At 39.4% G+C, this 23,999-nt stretch overlaps 1 protein-coding gene across 3 annotated transcripts in view; it reads left to right on the top strand.

Annotated features, from left to right (window-relative positions):
* The first annotated feature begins 523 nt into the window (after nt 1-523).
* Nucleotides 524-23,999, top strand: part of arid3a.L (AT-rich interaction domain 3A L homeolog) — a 40,180-nt gene continuing 16,704 nt past the window's right edge. The window contains exons 1-3 of one of the 3 annotated variants that reach the window (XM_018225206.2): nt 524-724; nt 3,640-4,236; nt 7,945-8,197. In XM_018225206.2, coding sequence (XP_018080695.1) covers nt 3,875-4,236; nt 7,945-8,197 — 615 coding nt within the window. In that variant the 5' untranslated portion in view covers nt 524-724; nt 3,640-3,874. Of the gene's footprint in view, nt 725-1,181; nt 1,375-1,747; nt 1,900-3,639; nt 4,237-7,944; nt 8,198-23,999 lie in introns of those variants that run through there. The other 2 variants (XM_018225214.2, XM_018225198.2) reach the window with 2 other exon arrangements.

The raw sequence follows: 23,999 nt of genomic DNA, 5'->3' as shown, positions 1-23,999 counted from the left end.
GGACTGTCCCTCTAAAAACGGGACAGTTGGGAGGTATGAGTTATGCTGCATGTTTTGCACGTGAAGGGCTTTTTGGCTCCTTTTTGCCCGCCTCACCCTAACCAGGCTAGATTCTTTCCTTCGCTGCTCCACATTTCCTACCCCCTCAGAAGACGTTTCAGTTTCTTGCCCTGAGATCTAACTAGATCGAAACAGGCTGTTGGCAAGTTTGGATATATGGCTCTGAACTATTAGGCTGTATCTGTGCTATATAACCAGCAGTTCTTGATTCATAGTTGGCAGAAGTGACATAAAGGAGTGATTTGCATGTCTCTGCCTATAATGCCTTATGGGAGAGTTAAAACCTAATTTTTTATATTAATGCAGTGGTATGTATATGACTCAAGGCAAATAAATAGCTTCTGTTTTGAGAAGGCTGTATGCTGCATGTGAAGGTCTTTTTGGATCCTTTTAGCCTGTCTCACCCTAACCATGCCTAGGTTTTTTGTTCAGCTGTTCAAGAACTTATGCTGTCGCCGGCTGTCCCTATCTCTCATTGCAGTCAGAGCCCATTGGAACAGAAAATACACAGGGAGCGATGAGCATGCTTGCCTCTGATTGGCTCCTGCTGCACACATGGGACTGAGCCGTAAGAGAGGGATCAGGTTACAGCAGAAAGGAAGCTTGGAGCTCACTGAGGCTGCCTGTGCCTGCAGAGGAAAGCGGATTGATCATTTCATCAACAGTAAGAATAAAATAATGCATGTATATTGAAAAGTTGCCTGTTTTTAGGGATTCTATCAGACTCCCTTAACTTAATGGAATGACATTACATTCCCATTAAGTTTAAACAAAGAAAGCTTGCTGTTATTTACAGATGAGAGAGAAGTTAACATCAGGTTGATTTTCTTATGGTTTCTTTTTAGCTATTTAAGCAGCACTTCTCCCAGTTTAGCGTTGCAGGTCTACTGCCCCTTGCATTATTAGCATGAAGCTTTTATACATATTATACTAATGCCTTGCATTGATACACAGTCTCGTGTCTTAACACAAACCTCCCATTGTGGAGCACAGGAGCACTGACCCTATGTACAGACACACTTTAGGGAGTGTCCCCTCTCCCCCTTCATGTATTCCTCCTCCCAGGAAGCCTTCAGGAGCTAAGGGGTGGAGGGGCCCTACAGCTGCTGTATTAACTAATTCAGTATCAGACCATGCTCAGTGTGCAGCTGAGTAACCAGGAAACCTTAATGAACTGTAAATAGATCTGGCAGGTCGTATGCAACTTTTCTGAAACTATGCACTCACTGTGGAGGAGGTCTGAGCAGTCATTAGAATTCCCACTTGGCTCCTGCATTTGCTCTTTAAAGATTTCTTAAAGGCTTTTATATCAAGGTATGAATTCGATTCAATTCAGCATTGATTCAAACAATTGTGACATTGTTGCATTTGGCATGAGAGGCCTTGTGAATAAGTTAATTGTTGGAAAGTACACACATAAGGCCAAGGGTGCCTTTCATTTACCGTATTTAGCTGTGTTGTATGCTGATGTTAACTTGCATTTTTCCTGCATCAAGCTGCTAATGTATTTATCTGCAGTTGTTGAGCCATTTACCAGTGTAGGATTAACTGGAACCGTGTGTGTGTTTTTCCCCTCTTCCAATTTATAGTCTTGTTTCACCGCAGTGTCATGCTGAATATTTCAGCAGGCCGTGGGTTAATCCTGCCTATCTGCTTAGATAATTAAGAGCTAATGTCCATGGGGGGGGAGGGGAGGCACTGCCCCTCCCTCCATTAATTCCCACCCAGGCCTCCCACCCAGCCTCCAGTTGGTGTATTTGTTTAATCTCTGCACACCCAGTGTGTGATCTCTCTCTCTCTCTCCTCTTTACACACCCAGCGTCCGGATCTGCTTCTTAGGTCAGTGAAGGGACTTTCTAGGGGTTCATGGGGAACGGGGTTGCTATATGTCCTGTGGGACAGGGATTACGGGCTGTAACTCTTGGCCTCTGGCTCCTGTTGTTTTATGGTGTCTTGTCTGTAGAGGTTTATAAATGTTAGAATATTTACCTAGCTTATTATGAGTGTTAATTGCACTGCAAAGTAGTGTAATCTATCCACTGAAAGAAGCAAAGTGCTAAATATATAGAAAGTTCTACTTGTCTGTTGCCATTGAAGCTCATGATTGCAGCGTGAATAGGCAGTGAAAAGGTTGAGTGAATCATCCTGTTAAGCTGTCCCCAGTGATGTATGTCCTTCCTCTTAGGGCAGGAAATGCACTGGCACATTTGCTGTCTTTCCTCCTCTTTTGGTGAATGGTTTCCATTGAGCAGCATAAGGGCTATAAAATGTAACCTTCAGAAAAATACATGTTAAGTGTACAGCCCAAACAGCGGCAAATAGTATGAATGTAGATTGTGTAATTTAAAAAAAAAAAAACAGGGTGTATGTTTGTGTACAAAGGTTTGTTAAAAGCTAAACTGTCATACACCAACTATCGACACTTAAGTAAGACGGTACGCTGTGTAAAGTCACGTGTATTTAGAAGACTGTTATGATACAATGCGTATGTGTAGCCGTGTGAAAAAAAAGTTGTGTAGTAAGCAGTGTTGAGAGCCAAATCGTTTTTAACGCCGTAGAATTTTTCTACATCATGCATAGAGGTGTGAAATAATGTTTATCATTTTATAGGAGTTGGGAATTTAAAAAAAATGCAAGTCTTTTATAATTAGGTCTTTGCCGTAGACTATTAATGTAAATGTGGAATGTATTGTATACCAGCTTTACACTTTACATACGTTTATAAATGACTTTATAGATGTGTAGTATGCGTTCTATATATCTGTGTGTGTTTACATATTATAGATAGTATGTATAATGGAAGCTGTGCATTTTATCAGAGCAAATAGTAAAAAAAATAATAAAATAGGATAGAACTGAAGAAGCACAAGTGACAGACACATATGCATATCACTAATATAGTGTTATATATATAGACTTTAGCTTATGTTATTTATCAGTTAACCTTTTAAAATTGCAAGGCAGTATAATTTACTCTCTTAGCACTCCACAGACTTGAACTGACACAAAACATTTGTCTGAATCCCATATTAATATGATCCTTTTTTTGCATATTACATTTTTATGTGGCATGATTTTGAGCACTAATGCACTTTTTCTGCTACACAAGATGCCCTGCTCTATTATATACCTATATATTCATCACTATAGTGCTAGTTTTCACTTACATTCTGCTAAAACCCTCCTTTGAGGCCTTATGTTGATTAGCCCCCAGTCATAAAATGCGTAAACATGCATGAAAACATTGCTTTATCAGTTATTCAGCCATATGTTCTAGAAATTCTTGGAACTAATTTGTGCTCAGCCTGGATCTTGAACTTCAAGATAAACTTCCAGGAGCATCTAGAAAAGCATTCTGCCCAAATAATTTTCTAACTGACCGTCAAGACTGACCCCACCCCCCAAGACTCTGAGCCCCCCTGGGTTATGTCATCCCCACAGGAACCACTGCCCTATTGTGTATGTATTTGAGTGACAGATGGTGCAGCTATATGGCACAGGAAGCTCTGCTGTATCTTAATTTTATTGAAAGCACTTTCAGTGACTTTTTCTTTTTTTTCTTTTTGGATTTTTTCCTAGGCATCCGCTTGAGCTCACGTGGTGTAGTCCTAAGTCCTAAAACTCATTAGACAACACACAAATTATCCTGAAGTGTGGAGCCTGTGCCATGCCGAAATTTCTGACTTTAAGCTGAAAACCCCCAATATCTTGTGACTTCCCTTACAAAATCCAAAGATCTCTGCCAGAGTGTCCTTTAACATCTCAGAAGGTGGAGGAGCCAGCGCGTGTCCCCGCTCGCCTGCCCCACCGCGCCATGAAGCTGCAAGCGGTGATGGAGACCCTCCAGCGGCAGCAGCGGGCACGATTACAGCAGGAGCTGGAAGCCAGGCAGCTTCAGCAGGACACATCTGAAGGCCGCACACAACCATCAGTAGGCTACCCTGGCAATGGAAGTGAGGAAGCAGAGCCAGAGGCCTTAAAAATCCAGCGGGCACAGGCAGCAGCTCTGGCTGCCATGAGGGCAGCTGCTGCTGGACTTAGCCAACAGCCTAGTCCAGCTGCTTCTGAGGAAGAAGAGGACGATGGGGAAAGTATGCCATCTGATGAGGAGGATGAAAAAGAGAGGGATGGGGAAAGTGAACGGTACCAGGATATGGCCTCAGAGGAGGAAGATCTGTGAGTTGTTTTTTTTTTCTCTTCCCCCCCCCCCCTTCTTGAAGAAGAGATTTTCTTTGCATTGCTTTTGTTGTGTCAAGAGCCTTTAGGGCAGAGACACATGGTCAGATTCGGGGAGATTAGTCGGCAGGCGACAAATTTCCTCTTGTTCGTAGCGACTAATCTCACTGAACTGCCTTCCCTCTGCCTTTCCTGGCACTTGGAGTGCTTCGTTTTCCGAAGTTGTCTCGCTATGAAACTTCGGGTGACTTCAGAAAACGAAACGCTCCCAAGTGCCACCCCCCCTGGCGATTTTCATTATAGCCGGCAAGAAGGCAGTTCGGGGAGATCAGTCACCCCGAATAAGAAAAGATTTGTCGGCGGGCAACTGATCTCCCCGAATCTGACCGTGTGTCTCTGCCCTTAGGGCTCTGCACATGTATGTAGCTTTGCACGTCTGTGTGCATTGCGTGATAATGTTTACCTGAATTATTTGTCCACCTAGCTCTGTTGGGTCATTGCCCTGTCATTTGTTTAGGGATCAGGTACACCCTCAATAAGTTAGTGACCTTTATACTTCTGATGATAAAGGGAGAACTATATGCAACATTAAAGTTAAGCTTAAATAGCCTAAAAAACACAAATATAAGAAAATCAACCTGATTTTATAATCTGCACCTCCATGGAAATTCTTCTAGAAGGATGTTTTTAGGGGGAGGCGGGCTTAAACATTGACCCCTTTTCTGTGTGCTGGAATGACTTGTTGAGACGTTGCTACCAGTCTGCTGTACCACACTATACTGACAAAACATGTGGACATAGCCATCCTTACTTAAAACAGAGAAATCATTGGTCATTTGGTTTGATGCTTAGTAAATAGATTGCTAGTGCACACACTAATCCATCCACACAGGACATTTGTGTGCTGGTAATTGAATTATCTACCTTGCAAGGACCAAACATGGTGTAGCTTCAGGTTTCCTGTTTGCCATGTTACACTTGAGAAATAATAAACCACAGAATGTTTAAAACTATAGAAGAAAAGTATGTTGAGCACAAGCCCTATTTGCTGAACAAGGGGGTATACTGCCTTTCTGTAGAAGAAATCGTTCTGTTGGTTAACAACTTTAGGAAAGGTAGTCACTGGGAGTGGGAGTTGGCAAGTCTTAATGATTCGAGTCACTTACTTCCTACCCTGGGCTTTTCTTAAACAAAAAAAAAAATGCACCAGCCAGAGGTACTTTTCCTGTGAGAACTGCCATATTATTCTGGCGTCTTAGCCTTAAACCTTGGCAGCGATTCTACATTTCCATTGCCTTTAACTTCTTAAAGGGATTCTGTCATGATTTTTATGATGTCGTTTTTAATTCTAAATTACACTGTTTATACTGCAAATAATTCACTCTCCAATATAACATTTCATTCCTGAACCAGCAAGTATATATATTTTTAGTTGTAATATTGGTGTGTAGGCAGCCATCTCTGGTCATTTTGCCTGGTCATGTGCTTTCAGAAAGAAAGCACTTAGGATGAAACTGCTTTCTGGCAGGCTGTTGTTTCTCCTACTCAATGTAACTGAATGTGTTGCAGTGGGACCTGGATTTTACTATTGAGTGCTGTTCTTGGATCTACCAGGCAGCTGTTATCTTTTGTTAGAGGGCTGCTATCTGGTTACCTTCCCATTGTTTTGTTGTTAAGCTGGCCATAGACGCAACGATCTGATCGTACGAATCGTGGATTCGTACGATTTTCGGACTGTGTGTGGAGAGTCCCGACATTTTTTGTCTGGGGGAGATCGGTCGTTTGGTCGATTAGAAAATTTCTGTCGGCTGCCGATAATATCTCTGCATGTATTGCCGATCGTACGATTTTCAGTGGGAGACTGTCACTAGCTTTGTCAGACATAACTATCGTACGATTGCTGTCAGAGGTAGTACATTGGCTGATCTGTTCTTTTACTACTTTATTTGCTCGGAATGGTAAGACTTTGATCTGAATGGTTAGTGGCTGGTTGGGAGATCAGATCTTTGTGTCTATGGCCATCTTAAGGCTGCTGAGGGGGGTGATATCACTCCAACTTGCAGTAAAGTGTGACTGAAGTTTATCAGAGCACAAGTCACATGACTAGGGGCAGCTGGGAAACTGACAATATGTCTAGCCCCATGTCTGATTTCAAAATTAAATATAGAGAAATCTTTCTAAGAAACAGATTTTAGTGGAGAATTCTGCTGGAGCAGCACTATTAAATGATGCATTTTGAAAAAAACATTTTTCCCATGATGGTATCCCTTTAATATAATAAAACTGTTATTTCAGCCACCGCCCCCATCCTACCTGTGTTTTAGATTTAATACCTAACATTTTAGTAATCTCCATTCAGATTCTAGAAAATGTTTTGTTTTATTTGCTGATAATTAATTAAGTGTAGTTTGTTTTAAAACCCCCAAGGCTTTGTTTACCATTTTATTATGGAATGTTTAGATCTTTGTTGAAAGCAGTGTAAGTTGTGAAATGGAGATGTCAAGACAATCATGATTACCATTGATGTATACTGCATCTGCCTACTTCATGAAACTGTGAATAGCAGATACTGGAATCCAAAGCTAAAGGGCCCCAATATTATATCACTGACCTAGATAATTCTCTGCCACAGGCAGCATTGTGCAGCACGTGTGTTCCATGGTGGTCTAAACTCACGGTTTCCAGTGGGCAAAAACAGTTGTGACCTTCAATTGTGGAGCTGCCACTCACGATTGATTTGGTGACTAGGAACCATTTCAGTTTTAACTGTGTAAGTTGTCAATATACTGTTCTCAGATAGTGACACATCTCTGATTTGTCTTATTCTCTAGTACATTCTCTTATAACTTGGTTATGTGTCATTGTATTGTGCATCTTTTTTTCACTTCCTCTTTTGCAAACAAATGGATCTATACTTGGATCTATATGTAGATATCTAAAATTATAGTATACTGACTGATTCATTGGCGACTTGCTGCAGATTGAAAGAGTTAAGTGTTGATTTCAGTTCCTTCATTGCTTAATTTGTCCCTTGTATGAACTGGTATTACAGTGCGTGCCAGAAGCTGGCAGCAGGCCTGCAATTATTGGCAGGCATTCAGCGGTTACAAACCTCAAAGAGATAAGTAGCTAGAAGTGGCATCATCTTGATTCACACTGCCAATGCCAAGTTGCTAATGTTCGCAAAAGGATAATTTCCTGTTGTAGTTATGAAACTGCAGTGCTTAAGAAAAGCCATGTGTAACTGCTGTTGATATTATCGCCTGGAATACCAGACTCTTTTTGTTTGGTTTAGGTGAGAACCAGTGAGTAACAGAGACTTCGCACTGTGTAATTTTTAAATTTTTTTCCTATATTGGGTTGCAATGTCTTTGCAAGCAACCCGGTAGATTTTGACTATGGTAGGATGTTAACTCTGTTATTTACACAAACAGAATGGAAAATAATTTGGATGGTATCACAACTTGATTAGTTAAAAGAGCCTTAACTAGTGGATAGATCAAAAAGTCCCCAAATCTTACAGATTACAGATTGTCTACACATTGTATAATTGTGTATATTTGCCTTTAGCATTTTTTTAAAATAAACATTTGTGACATTAAACTTTAAACATTTGTGGAGCTGTCTTCTTCACCTGATGTTAATTGTGCAGTCGGAATGATATAGTAAATAGGTCCTCACCTCCTGCTGTTTCATTTTTTTTTTTAGGAAGGGCAAATGGGATGAGGACGATTTTGAGGATGAAGCAGAGGAAGAAGATTATGAGGACATGGAGGAAGGAATGGGAATGAATGAGGCTGGCAGGGTGGGCAAGGGGTCTACATTGCCCCCCAAGCAATCTAGTCAACAGACATTTCCATCCCAGCGTTCTCTAGGAGCAGAGCGCACAGGGCTCCCTCTCTCAGGACACCCACAACTGCAAGATCATGGAGACTGGACATATGAGGAGCAATTCAAGCAGGTGAGTACCTGCTGGCTTCCCTCTAAGATTCTGGTTTGTTTTCTGAGATTTTAAAGGAATAAATGAAAGGTGTATTTTAAGACCAATGTATTCAAAAAACATATATATAATTCATATATATAATTTATTTAACAAACAGAATTCTTAAAAGCTGGCCTGCCAGGAAACACAATAAATAGATAATCAGTAAAATTACATAAAAACAATTATCAAGTTACTCAAGGTGGGTAGTCGCTCGTTTAAATTTTATTAATACAATATATACTCCTAGGTTATGATAGGTGCTTGCCCCAATTGTGAAATAGCAAGGAAGGCTGTGAGTTAAAGTTCTCCAACTTGGAAAAGTTTTTCTGTGTTGAGTTATAGTCGTCCAATTCGGTAAATAGGTACAAGGTACTTCTCTCAGTGGATTATCAAGCTAATTTGTATAAGGCTGTAGATGAAAAATGGTTTTCCAAAGGGATTTGTTGGGGCGTCCCCAACTCCCTCTTTTTTTTTTTTTTAGCTGTAAATGCCCCCCAAAATAATTGGATTGATCTCACTAGAGCCTGCGTTCCGGTCTTTCCAGGCACAGACTTTTATTGCTAACCAGCCTGTTCACGATTTCTCCACTTTGCAGGTACCTTTTTCCTGAAGATCCATGATGGCGCCTGGTTCACTTCAGCGCATGCGTTCCACTGAGGAGCGCAATTCTCCGAATATCCTCAAAATTTCTATAGTTTTACCGATTTTTCTCGGTTTAACAGTTCACGAAGTACCGCCAAACTGCAGTTTTTCGAGATTTTTTCGATATTGGGGTAAAAAGACAAAAAATAATAATCCAACCTAAGGAGTGACGCCACCTGGGTGCTGCAACACGTTTCGCCTCTATAGGGCTTTATCAAGCAGTGAAAATCCGCAGTTTGCCGGTACTTTGTGAACAGTTGAATCGTGAAGACCATGAAAATCGCTAAAACAGTGGAAGTCAAGAGGAGATTCTGAGAATTGCGCTCCACAGTGGAAAACGCGCTGAAGTGAACCAGGCGCCATCTTGGATCTTGGGCCGAAAAAGGTACCTGCAAAGTGGAGAAAACAAGGCTGGTTATCACTAAAAGTCTGTGCCTTCGAGGAAAGACCAGAACGCAGGATCTGTGAGATCAATTCAATTATTTTGGGGGCATTTACAGCTGGAAAAAAAGAGGGAGTGGGGGATGCCCCAACAAATCCTTTTGGAAACCCGTTTTTCATCTACAGCCTTATACAAATTAGCTTGATAATCCACTGAGAGAAGTGCTTTGTTCCCTACACTAATTTAATGAATTGGAGGACTATAACTCACACCCTAAACATTTTTTTTTTTTTTTTATTTTTTTTTGAATACATTGGTCTTAAAATACACCTTTAATTTATTCCTTTTGACTTTGCATTATCCTCAATAGGACCTTGAGGATTTAGGGTGTTTTTTTGACCAGTGAGCGAGTTTTTCCTTAATGCCACAATTCCTCAAATAATAATTTTCTGAGATTTTGTTACATTGCAACAGGGCAGTCTAGCCATGAGTTTGTTGACTGTATATAAATTGAACTAGCATCTGGTAAAGTTTAGGCTGATCGCATGCTGTTGGCTTTCCACAAGCCATGAAAAGCATTTCGAATTGTCCCTTGTCTTATTGACTCAAATACGAAACGCCTGTCGGAACCAGAGCTTGTCCATAGTGTGTTTCAAGTCAATAAAAGGGAATTTTGCAGATTTTTTCAGACTGCTGAAAGTAACCTTGTTCTATAAGACTAGGGCCAGACAAGTTGGATCTTGGCCTGCGTTTCTGTCGATAATCCGCTCCTCCACTGCTGCCCTTCTGCCTGAGGTGCCTGCACCCGGAAGCATTACCTCATTGGCTACTGTTTCCTACAGTCATGCTGACATACATACTCTTCCTCCCCAATCTGGCCATCATAGTTCTCTGCCTCACTTGTGTGTAAGCTTATGTAATGCCTTTTTACCCTTCACTATGGAGAATATTATTCAGTAAGTGTATAATCATTTGATTATAGTCAAATTAAGCTTAAACTACTAAAATAAAATTGCCTTGTATAAGCAAGCTTCTGTTTTGTTTATTTTTGTTTTTCTTGGTCCACTGTTCCTTAAGTATTCTAACTGTATACAATCGTTTGTATAGTTTGCCCAGCCCTGGATACATATAATCCAGTATGTTGATAGTGTTTGAATGCCAAAGGACATAATGTGCTGGAAAGACTGGTCTTTGTTGTTAGGTCTTACTAAGTACAAATGTGATCTGAGGGGAGCCAGAAGCCTGGGGGAAGAGAGCAGATGTAATCCAGATGGGAGGGGAGGGGAACTGGATTTGTGCTGAAGGTAGGATAAGGAGCTGCTCTTCATGTTTTTATTCTTACTGTTTATAAGAAACAAAAAAAAAAATCCTTTGACCTGTACAAACTGTATGTTTGTGTGTAGAAAACAAGGTATAAATAAACTTAATGCATGTCTGGAATGCCTCAGTACTTGACTGGCTATTATAGACACCATTGTATAAATGCAGTATTTCGTGGCAGAATTTACATTATGGGAGAAGATGTAATTAAAGCCCTCCCTCGTTTTATTTCGGAGCAGTGTATACTCAAATGTGTTTATTTTTGTACAGTAGTTTATTTGTTTTATTGGATGATGTGTCTTGTTCTGTCGCAGCCTCACAATGTTTTGTACATCGTTTTACCATTTCAGCAGGGTTTGTTTTAAGTTTGACTTAATAAATCCTTCCCTGAATTGGGTTTACATTACCTCAGACTGCAGTATCTGTTACAGGCTGTTCTTTATGTTGCCATTTTGCTTGTCTGTCTAGTAGCAGGTATTGCGTGACTAGATACTTGTTTATATCACTCTGCTTCCCTTCTCCTCCCCTTGATAATGTGTCTCTGTGTAGGTTTTTTTCTCACTTCCTGTAATGGGGGAGGGGGCATAACGGGAGGAGGTAGGGTGTGTCTTGGAGGGTGGAGAGGGGGGCACTAAGAGGCAGTTGGATGGATGTAAACATTCTGTTCTCTGTGTGTAAATATATGAAATGTGATTCTTAGGAACTGCTTTTGGGTGAGCTCACAATTAAAGGAGGGTTAAGTGTATACAGAGACTTTAAGCTTGGGAAATATTCAACAGGATTAAAAGCAGTACTGAAGTGTTATTGTCTATCATTCTCTTGGAGTGCTTAGTATCAGTTCAAGCATTATAGTTGCCTGTTATGGATTAATGTTGCCAAAAATAATTATATAATATTGTGTGTGTGTGTGTTCATGAACTATGTAACTGGTTCTAAATCCATTTTGGATCACAAAGCTAATTCTCTATTTTAGGTCCAGAGAGGAAATACTACCCTAAAGCTAAAATTTTAATGCAGTGCAATACTGTTTTGCGATATACATATATGCTTAACTTATGTAACACCTTCTCTGCTAGCAGCTGCTCTGAAACCGCAGGCTGCCTAGCATTGTAGTTTCTCATTTAATTTGAATGTAATATCGAAATGTACAATCTACATTACTCGCACTTTGTAACTTTCCTACCAGTCCTGATTCTGCATTGCTGGTAAGGAAAGTGTTAAAGGAAAAGCATGGAAACCATTTTTTCTTTTCCCACTTCAATTTTTCAGTCTCTAAGAAACAAGATATAAATTGCTTCCCCAAAACTGCCGGAAACCAGCGCTTGCAGTTATTATTTATAAAAAGGGATTCACTTATGACCGTTGCTTATATGTGGTATATGAATTTTTTTTTTTTTTTTTCCTTTGGCAAATATATAATTCCATGTTCTGTTTAATATTAGGCGCTGTTCTTGAACAGTAATGCCAAGGCTGAAGTCCTCTACCTGTTCAGCTGAAAAACATGGTCAGCTGCCTGAGAGTGGCGAGAGTTATAGTTTGCTGCAACTGAGGAGCCATATGGTTATCACTGTTTATGCAGTAGCATATATTGCTTTTCCTTAAAGATGTGTAGATCGTAAAAACACCATGTTTGCTTTATAGATTCCTCCTCATTCTTCATCTTAAACCTGTGCTGGGAAATTTTTATTTTGTGCCAAAAAATATGTCTGTGATGGCATCCAGTCCTCCCCTGTGACCCACTACAAACTGAGACGTTGCTGGCGTCACCCAGGACTGAACCAGTGTGGTAGTTCATGCAAACTTTTAGTGATCATTAAGATTACAGTTGGCTATTGAGATTTATTTCCAGAACAATATTTTATTCTGAGTTACATTCAAACATGACTACAAGGGGAGTTTATCCTATTAATGTTTTAGGGGTTAAATCTGTGGAAGGTTTCAGATGGTTCTATGTAATGTTGCCTATAGGAGGTCAGCACCACTGATATTTAACAGGAATTTAGAAGGTGCAGCTGGTCTTGCTACATGTATACCATACTGATGTTTTTCTGTCGCAGTAAAATAAATGTGGGCTTTCCTTGTATTTAAACTAGATAAAGCTTGAAGGGTTATCTCATCTTGTACGCATCTTATTGCTTCATGTTTGCATTTACATGTAAAGGTCCCCATAGATGCAAAGATTTTTATTGCCGAACAACCAATTTTAGTCCGACCAATCCTTCGAAATTATCGTGCTGTTAGTGGGATTCGAACGAACGAACATCTTACGATTTTTCGGCCGACATCTGTCAGGAAATTGATCGGCCAGTCGCCTGAAGAAGAGATTTGTCGCTGGGCGACTAATCTCCCTGTCTGCTACTACCCTAAATCAGCTTGATAATAATACGTTGTACCAGGAGTCAGAACCAGATGTTAACTGAATATAAACAGCCAGACAGAAGATGCCTTCAATAGTATTTACAATACACATGTTTTTTTTAAATGATTTTAGCTTATTTAGAATTACATTTTATTTCAATCCAAAAAATTTTTGGGTGGACATACCCTTCAATAATTTTCTCAGATGGTTAATTCATTTTTGTGTGAGGTTGTCCCCTGACAGAAACACTGGGTTACTACTAAATACAATTTATAGGTCGCTATGCTTGTTTGAGCCATTGGGAGCAACATCCAAGGGGCTGTGAGCAACACTACAGGTTGGGGATCACGGGTGTATTACAACCACTCCCTCACCATGTTCCATTGTAAAGTGATGGGTTCTGGGACTTGAAGTTTCTGCTTTCCAGAGAATATGTGCACCACCCACTATGGTATGGAAAGCAGAGCGACTTTAAGTGGTATAATCCATTACTTCACAATTGAACAAGGTGAGGGAGGGGTTACGTTACAATGTGCACCTAAAGGGGCTTATGGAAGTGGTCCCAATGAACAAGCTTACTATCTTGATATTCTTTAAATCTGTGAAATAAGCTATGCCTGAGTAGTAATCACATATATATGTGATTAGTTTGGAGCGCCCCCTCCTCTTAACCCCCTATCACTTGAAGGTGTTTTACAAATCTCAGCTTTTGCACAATATCTCTTATTAGTGGAGTAGCTGAAGAAGCTAACACTGGCACTATCTGTTTTCTCATGGCACACTCGATTTTATTGATCTGCAGAAATTGGCGCTTTCCATGGGTGACAGTTGGGTATTTGTGCAAAGTTGCCTTGAAAGGTAACTTTGCAAAATTACCCAATTTTATGTGTTTTACCAGTGGCAATTTTCATTGTTCTTACTCAATGATATTTTCCAGAGGTTTGTTACCCGTAGGCAGCGCGGGTTTCCCATTAGGACATCTACATGTGTGGCATGAGCCCCAGAGACACAGCAGTGGCACTGGGGTGATGATACTGTATATACACGTTGACAACTGACGCAGGTGTATTTATTCTGGGAAACTTTAAAAGCCCAGGTAAATTTAGTAGATAACATCTGATCAGGGAAGGAATGTTGACTGGAGAAACAGTTTCCACAACAACATGAATAAGTTTAGGCAGTTTTACTGGAAATGGTTTTATAGTGTGGAAATTGACGTTAGGGGAATGTACATTTAATATGTATTCTAACCACTTTATTAACACACTGTTGTATCATGGAAATATCATATAGCACCTGTTTTGGGATACATTGTGGCTTCATTGTACCTATTATTTATGGACCTGTCTTTAAACATAACTGTAAAGGTATTTTCCCCCTAGAGCAGAACGGAATCTGAAATCTTGGGAGAGGAATGCTGCTAGTCAAGAGTAACTTCATTATCCACACCTTTAAGCCCTTTAACAGACAAAATAGGCAGTAAACAGGAGCAGCCACTGAAAAAGATACTGGCACCCAGCTCTTATTTGTATTTAGCAGTGTTAATTGACCAGCTGCATGCCACTAAAAAATAACTTCTGCTAATGGCTTTGCTCACTATTAGGGGTAAAAATAATCATAAAGGCACAGGTTTGAAATATAAAGTTAGGAAGAAACTTGCCAGGCAACGATCAAATGCAAATCTCCTTTGTTGGTCAATGGAGACCGTTGCAGTTGCCCGAGGGAGATTATTTTTGTCCAACCTTTCTCCTAACAAGGCAGATTAACATTTGTGTAAAAGCAGGATTTCTGCTAGATGCACCTGCACGCTCCCTGTCTGGGCTTTTGTATAGCTGAGACGTGAGGTGTGTACAGTGCCACTATGCGTATCCTAAACTTTGGGAAGGGTGAGGTCTCTTTTGTCTCGTCAATTCCAGGTGGAACGTGAAAGTTATTTTAAATAATAATGTATCAAAGGCATCAATAAGTAAGCCAGTAAAGGCAATAGAAGACACTGATTTTATACAGGTGAACTGTAGCTAAAATATAGTATACCACATGTTGGTAACCTACAACTCAACGGGGGGAATTCACAAAAGTGTCGGGAACGAAAAAATGTCTTTAAAATGTCGTAAAAAGTGTCGTAGCAACAGCCGACAAATTCACAGAGCATTTCTCCGCCAATTTTCCGACATGTGCGACACTTTTGAATTAGTGTCGTTAAAAGTGGGCGTGGTTTTTTCGGCGCCACTTTTCCCGACATTTTTATGAATTACTCGTAAACTCATTTTTTTTTACAGACAATTTTTCAGACACTTTAGGCTCTCCAAAATGAAAATGTCAGACAAATTGTCGTTTAAAAAGTCTTGGTAAATGTCGTTTGTACGATGAAAAGATATACGACATTTTAGAAAATTGTCAGACTTACGAGACATTCAGAGATGGTAACATCTGCCTTTGTGAATTTGCCGTTCATACGACATTTTAGTCGACCGCCACTTCTGGGTTACTTTTTTTACCGACACTTTTGTGAATTCCCCCCAACATCTTTCAGAAACTGGATTTCTAAATCCGCACTGACTTGGGTGCAAAATTTTGCTATAGCTTGGCAGTAGTACAGCTTGCAAAGTGAACGAAAAGGAACAGCTGAAGGTGTATTCTTGTTCAAGTAATAGAAAGTGGAGTTTTGCATAGGGGTGCAGTACAGGTATAGGATCTGCTATATGTAAACCTGTTATCCAGAAAGCTCTGAATTATGAAAAGGCCATCTCCCATGCACTCCATTGCATCCAAATTTTCAAAAATGATTTCCCTTTTCTCTGTAATAATAAAACCGTGCCATGTACTTGATCCCAACTAAGATTATTGAAAGCAAAACCAACCTGTTGGGTTTATTTCATGTTTACATGATTTTCTAGTAGACTTGAGGTTTAAAGACCCAAATTATGGAAAGATCTGTTATCCGGAAAAACCCCAGGTCCCGAGCATGCTGGATAACAGGTCCCATACCCGTATAGGCAAAAATACCAGCACTTTCAGTGTGAGATTTTAATGAGAAAAGGATATTACAGTAATGGGACATATAGTATATCACCGCCATCTCTGTCTGTGACCATGGGAAACTGTACGGAAGCGCAGGTGTGAATACTCAACTGCAAATGCTCTGGTTGGTGAGCATATTTGAGTGGAATAGCATTCTAGTCTTGAGTTTTGGGCAACTCTGTCAGACCCACGGAAGGCAGTTGGGATGGGTTGGTTCTCAGCTTTGAGGCTGTGGTTTGTGCCACAGGCAGTGTTACAAAGAAATGACTACATTTTGCACATATCACTTTTTAGTTTTTTTTCTAACATGTTAAACTTATCAAATTAATTGTAGTTGTGAATGAAAATTTTCAAGAATGAAGAATGCTATTTAGATTTGTTCCCCCGCTAAGGTTGTGTTCGCTACACTTGTAAGATTATCTGTAACGCAATGCCATTTGATAAGGGGTGATTGAACATGACCGTAACAGAAATTTTTTATAGGGCAGCAAGAGTACTTCCAGTAATATAAATGCTCATACATGGTCTGCCTGTGATGATCTTACCCTGCAAATGCATATTTGTGTTTGCACTCTCCAGGAATCATGGTTTGGCATTTTGCCGGTCTGTCTCGTGGCTGTTTCCCTTCTCTGGTTTGGGCCTGAGCCATGTATTATAAAGCTTAATTGGTAGCGATCTCATATCTGCATGCGCCTAACCATTAAATAAGGTAACACCCGAGTCATTCATGCCAGCTGTGCGCTGTATTTGTGTAGAGCAGACTGGCATGTTTAGAAGCACTCTGTGCCAGAAGCCAAAGTTTTGTCTCACTGTATGTTTGACTAAGCTAACTTTATTTTAATCAGAAAGCAGCTCTTTGCATAGAGGTAGAATGCTTATTCAGGTATGGGATCCCTTGTCCAGAAATCTCTGAATTACAGACCAAAGGTATCCAGATGAAGCATTCTGTATAATAGATCCTTTACCTGTATTAAACCCAATCCCATTTCTTCACATATTTAGTGAATAAAGTACCCTCTATTGAAAAATATAAGGATATTATAAATTACTGGAGAGTTATGACTATATAAAAGCATGAGGCCGAAGGCAGAGTGTTTTAATAAAGGTCATGGAACTCCGAGGTGACTTCTAATATCCTTGTATTTTGCAGCAGGGGGTACTTTATTATAATACACAAGTTTCAGTGAGTCATGAGACAGAAATTACATCGCTAATCCCTGATCATAACTGATGACTAAGGATATAATTTACAGAATATTCTTGGCTCTTGTGTATTACATAGATATATACTGGACTGTTGAACTTAATAAAATGTGTGTTTGTGCTTCGCTTTAAGCGCTGTGGTGCATGTGGTGTTTAACCAGTTAAAAGTTTTCCTAGGCTAGGGAACGCATGAAAGTAACAGTACTTTTTTGGCCAGAAATGCTTCCCAGTTGCAATATGAAATTTGTGTTCTTTTTCTGCTAGATGAAATGCGCAATGTGTTGCTACAGCCTAATGTCATTTATATTAATAGACTGCTGTTTAGCCGTGGGAATGCCTTTCAAGTTTCAGCAGGTTAGTAGGACTGACATTTACATAGCATACTGTATAAAATAAAAGTCCTTTAGTACTAAATTGTTCACCATAAAATTATTTAATACAGTCAAGATTGATTGATATTCTTAGACATAATTTGTGGTTTTAGAACTTTTTTTTTTTTTTTTCCAGAAGCTCTCCAATTTGGAATTTTAGCACCTATAAGGTTTGAAGGGTCTAAATCAGTTTGATTAGTTTAATTTAATAAACTTTTCATTTCTTTTCTTTTTTCTTTTTTTTTTTTATTAAAACAAAGTCGTCCTAGCTCCCATCGACAAATTTAACTCCTTTATCAAATAATCAGCTCGAAAAAGTCAGTACGGGAAGAGTCTTTATAAAATTATCCGATCTTTTCAATTTGTCTCCTGAAACCCCTGACTTTTTCGGATTATCCAACGCAGATCACAATGTCAAGAAACATCTTCAGGGACTTCTATGTGACCTCAATAGTTTTTAACTGGAATATTGGATATATCTCTAAAAGTTCTAGTTTTTTTCCCCCTCTAAAAATTTGTTTTCCCCTTTAAATATTCGACCAGAAAATATCAAGACTAAATAAGTAGCCTAAATAAGTGCTGAGAAACACAAGTCAAATGTCGTTCTTGGCTCTCTCTACACTCGAGGCAAATGTTACATGTAGCAGACACCAGAAAATTTTGTGGTGAAATAAATAAAATATACTTTTGCATCAACTATTTTTTTCATATTTTGTTTACTGTATTGATATGTAGTTAGTAATGAAAGGGGTTTGACTGAAATAACTATTCTGAGATGTATCTTAGCCCACGTTAAATTTATATGCATTTAACACTTGTAGCAATATATTTTTGATAGTTGTGTAGTTTTGCTGCCCTTCTTTTTGGCATGTGGTCTCTTATTTCACTTCTCCCTTGGCACTCGCTTTCTGTTATTTCACTTCCTTTCCTTGGCACGCAGTGTCTGCACTCACTGTCTAGCGTTCACCTATCTGTTATTGATATTAACAGACCCTCTCACAGACCCTGCTTAGTGTGTTTTTTTTTTTTGTGTCAGCCAAAGTGTACTATGATGATATGATGAAAATCACGCTAATTTGACCAATTCGAAAAAATTGTAAAGAAGTAATTATGTAGTGGATGTTAAGGGTCACTTGATACAAAACTTTGCAAATGCTTCTGTGCTGAGCAAAGAAACTCAAACCCTGTCAATGATTTTTTTCTTATAGGTCGACTGGGTGAGGATTTTAGTATTATTCAAAAGTGTATATTGATCTGCAGATGTATCCATTAGAAAGGGCAGTAGAATTGTCGGGGGTAGTGCATCAAGCTGATTAGCTTTGCTGGTATTGTGTAGTCTTGTATATTGATCATCTGTTCTAGTGCATTAAAATGTGGTATGTAGGCCTCCATACTACATCAAATGATATAAAAGAACAAATTGGTCAGGATTTAAAGGGCAAGATGCTTCAACATTTCAAGATGTTAATCAAGTTGGCACTGCATGCATTAATGCCCCTTTATCAAATCAGAGACATACAGGATGGTTACTTGGCTCCTGGTAATAATAACCATAGTGTGTTGTGTAACAATGGGGACCTTAAAGGGATAGTGTAATGGGAAAAAAAATTTTTTCCCCAAAATGCACCAGTTAATAGTGCTTCTCCAGCAGAATTCTGCACTGAAACAGCACTCGATGGTAAAATCTAGGTCCCACTGCGTTTCATTCAGTTACATTGAGTAGGAGAAACAACAGCCTGCCAGAAAGCAGTTCCATCCTAAAGCCCTGGCTCTTTATGAAAGCACATGCCCAGGCAAAATGACCTGAGATGGCTGCCTACACACCAGTATTACAACTTAAAAAAATACACTTGCTGGTTCAGGAATTCAATTTTATATTGTAAAGTGAATTATTTGCAGTGTTAACGTTGTAATTTGGAAATAAAAAATACATCATAAAAACCATGATCGAAGTTGTTCACCTTTGAGTTAACTTTTAGTATGATGTAGAGTGATATTCTGACAACTTGGTTTTCATTTTTTATTTGTGCATTTTGAGTTTAGCTTTTTATTCAGCAGCTCTCCAGTTTGTAGTTTCAGCAATCTGGTTGCTAGGGTCCTTATTACCCTAGCAACCATGCACTGATTTATTAAGAGACCTGAATATGAATAGGAGCGGGCCTGAATAGAAAGAGGAGTTAAAATTTAGCAATAACAATACAACTGTACCCTTACACAGCATTTGTTTATAGATGGGGTCAGTGACCCCCATTTGAAAGCTGGACAGAGTCCGAATAAGAAGCCAAATAATTAAAAAACTATTAAAAATAAATAACGAAGACAAATGAAAAAGTTACTTAGAATTGACCATTCTACAACATACTAAAAGTTAACTTGAAGGTGAACCACCCCTTTAAGGTTAAGGCCACACAATACTGATGAGAATCCGCTGCCCTGCTGCTGCTGCTCCTCTTCTGCTGCGCTGCCTGCACCCGAGCATAGAAATGCTGGCGGAAATCCTCGTTGTGTGGACCTAGCCTAAATAGTAAGCTAAACTCTTAGGGCAGAGACAAACGCTCAGATTTGGGGAGATTGTCGCCCGGTGATAAATCTGCTCTTCTTCGGGAGACTAATCTCCCTGAACTGCCTCTCGCCATCTAGAATCTAAATCGCCAGCGGGATGGCATTTGGACTGCTTCGTTTTCCGAAATTGCCCGAAGTTTCCTCGTGAGGTAACTTCTGAAAACGAAGCGCACCGATTGCCATCCGCGTTGGCAATTCACATTCTAGCCGGCGGGAGGCAGATCGAGGCGTTTAGTTGCCCCGAATCTGAGCGTGTGTCTCTGCCCTAAACTAAACTGATAAACTCTGTTTAACATGTGCCTGTATAGCCATGGATTTTAATTGCTCTTTATTTGTTAGACATATAACAATCTTCCAACAGCTTTATATTTTATGTTCCAAAAGTGCTCTCCTTTTTTGTCTTTAGAAACCATAATCTAAATTTTATCACACTGTTTATTAAACTCCAGATGTTTACTATTGTGAGATAAATCAAGTCTAAACTGGTTAGAAACCCCTGCCTGTTAAGAGCGTACATTTAAAAGGTCGATGACACAAAGAGGAAGCAAAAACAGCAATGGAAATGAATTCCCTCATTATTCTGGTTCTACAGTACATTGCATTGTACCCTTTTGCTCAACAGGAAAGTATCCAAAGTTGACTATGCTCCAAATATATCAAAACCAGTTTTAGTGGCATGGACTTTGTTGTCAGGGTTTCATTATTAAAAAAAAACAAAAAAAACGCTGCAGTGCATTTGTCCCCCTCCAAATCCTGCAAGTTCTCTCCTGTTTGTTACCCCCTGTTGAATTTCCTGCTTTGCAGAATATTTTTAGTTTTTGTTTTTCGACTCATTTGCATGCTACCAGATTGCGTGCAGCAGTTCAGAACCCCGGTCTAAGACAATGCTTCCTCTGTGGGTTAGGGTGATCCGCCTGCTATAAACAGATCCTAGTCTCACCCCTACCCTCACTTTGCAGAATCAGAATACAAGTAGCGCTTATTTGGACATTTTCATATATTTTACTGTAGATTTAAATTACTCCAGTGCCATGTGTTTCATGTTATCAGAGTGTTTGCTGAGAGGTAACAGAACAGTTGTTTTTTTTTTTTTTTTTGGTATTGCTTCTATTTCAGCATATTGGTTGCAAGTCCATTAGGGGTGAAGTTCTTTGTAAAAGAGACATGCAAACTAGGGTCTGGGAATGAAAGGGAACATGCGATTAAGAGGCATGACAAATTGATGACATCCTTATTTGGGAATGGTGGTCTCAGGATTCTGTTGTCCTTCCCCTTTTAACAAAGAACACGTGGAAGAGGCCGTAACCCTTGCATACTGGGGCCAGATGAGTTTCATTGGGTGGGGGGTTGTTCTCAATTTACAACAAGCTGATAGTGTTAAAGAATGGTGTGTATACAATTCATGAGTCAAACTGAAAACCGAAATTTGCACTGCTCCTGATAACGCATAACAGCCAATTAAAAATGTGTACTATAGTAAAAATAGTCATATTTGTATATAGTACTGTACACTATCAAAGGTACTTGGCCAATCATGAATTTGAATTTACTTTTAATACATTAATACTGTGTGTGCATCTATGTTTACCCTTCTGGCACTACTTTCTAACAGTAATGTTTGAAATTATTAGATAAAAAAGTAGTGGGATATTGTTTTAAATAAAAGGGGCTTTAAATGAGGCTGTTGCATATCATAAAATACTGTACTTATTCTATGACATGCAATAGATACAGTTCCCAATAAAGTTTCTCCAGTTGGCTCTGTGTATAGGAATTGAGTAGCCCACTTGTCTACCAAATTGGCAGTCAAGAGCCATTGGACAATCGGTGCCATATAACCTTGTGCTATCAAACATAAATATTAATATTTAGGTTGACGGCTAAAAGTTAACATGCATTACTTTGTCCATATTGACCCCAGATGTGTACATTTTCAAGCCACATCTTATGGCTCAATTCATTAGCTTGCGTGCTTTATCACCCACTAGATGTGGGAGTAATCCAAGCATAGACTATGTGTGACATTGACTTTGCTTTCAATAAATGCTAGTGTAGCTTCAAGGGGGTAGAGGAATTAGGCAATGCCCAGGGGTGCAACCATGAAGTACTGCAGTTCCTGGAAAGATTTGCCAGGTCTAATTTTCAAAACCAGACAAAAGCTATTTCAAAAGTTAGCCTATGCCCTGTTTATAATACCCCCTTCCCACTTTTGGCACACCCGTTAGCCCAAATAGGAATACTGAAACAGTGGATTCAGACTATTGCATTAACCCTAGCCATGCCAGTAACTTTGCACTGCAGATGGTACTTTTTTTTTTTTTTCTTTAGTGTTGTCTCTTATTCAATTGTAAGCATCTTATGTATGTTCAAAACTATACTTATAATATGACACTTGTATCCTGAGGTGCAATTCTTATCAGTTTTTCAATTCAGCACATCCACAGACGAAATTCAGAACATGAAATCTTGCAGAAAAACTTCCATTACAATAAATAATGTAAAGCTGCATACATTAATAAATGGCTCTGATAAACTGGATACAATTGAATGTTTGTTTCAAGATGACCATAAACAGACCAATAACAGCTGTGACTGTGTCCCAAAATTGGCATCGCCTTGGGCAGTTTATAGGGTCCAAGTGTATGATGCCCACCTTATCCGATATCTGGGAGAATCTAATTGAGTGCATTTATGTGGTCCTCATCTGATGGGTCTCCTATAGAGGCCACTTTGCCAACAATCAGATCAGCCTGATTTGGACCAATAAGTGGGCGACCAAATAGTGTCCAGATCCATTTGTTTGGCAGGTTCACCAGACAAGCAGATCTGGCTGTAGATGGCCAGCTTTAGGGTTGGTATGAACTAATATATTTTTGTCTCTAGTATTCTAATGGCTTATTGCCCATTAGCCAGCACAATCTAATCACTTGGGGGCACATTTACTTAGCTTGAGTGAAGGATTAGAATGAAAAATACTTCGAATTTCAAATTATTTTTTTGGCTACTTCGACCATCGAATTGGCTACTACGACCTTTAATTACGACTTTGAATCGAACGATTGGAACTAAAATTCATTTGACCATTCGATAGTCGAAGTACTGTCTCTATAAAAAAAACTTCGACCACCTACTTCGCCACCGAAAACCTACCGAGCACCAATGTTAGCCTATGGGGAAGGTCCCCATAGGCTTTCCTAGCAATTTCTCATCAAAGGAAAATCGTTCGATCGATGGATTATTATTATTATTAACATGTATTTATATAGCGCCAACATATTGCGTAGCACTGTATTAAAATCCTTTGAATCGTTCGATTCGAAGGATTTAATCGCTTGATCGAACGATTTTTCCTTTGAAGTCGAAGGATTTAACTTCAATGGTAGAATATCGAGGGTTAATTAACCCTCGATATTCAACCCATAGTAAATGTGCCCCTTGTTGCTTTTTTTGCACATAACTGCAAATCAAATTGTACAGCCTGCTGGTAACCACACAGCAACACAATCAAGTAGTCTTTAGGCAACAATATTGGTAGATCTGGCAAAATTATAACAGCACTTTTTGTTCAGCATCTGTCCTGTCTGCCTTCCTGAAGTTAGAGGGTTAATAAATGGTCCCATTAATCTCTTTGTACACGTAGGAAAAAATCACTGACACAAAAACAGCATTTGCAGTTTTTTTATTATTCATTGTGCTCCCACACATGGTTGCTTTAACACTGCATGAGCAGCATGTTCTGAGTAAAGTGGCATTACTGTTGTGTGCCGCTGTGTAAATATCCAGAAAATGGAAGAGTTTTTCTTTTTGTTGATTAGTCATAAGGTGGGAGTTGAGCGAAAAGCCTCTGTTCAAATCTTACCTGATCAGAACTGCAGCCTCTATTAGTACTGCATCATTTAATTGTTTATTTTAAACATT

Source organism: Xenopus laevis, chromosome 1L (assembly GCF_017654675.1).
Source record: "Xenopus laevis strain J_2021 chromosome 1L, Xenopus_laevis_v10.1, whole genome shotgun sequence".
NCBI classification, from domain to species: Eukaryota; Metazoa; Chordata; class Amphibia; order Anura; family Pipidae; genus Xenopus; species Xenopus laevis.
This window is presented reverse-complemented; position numbering and strand designations above follow the sequence as displayed.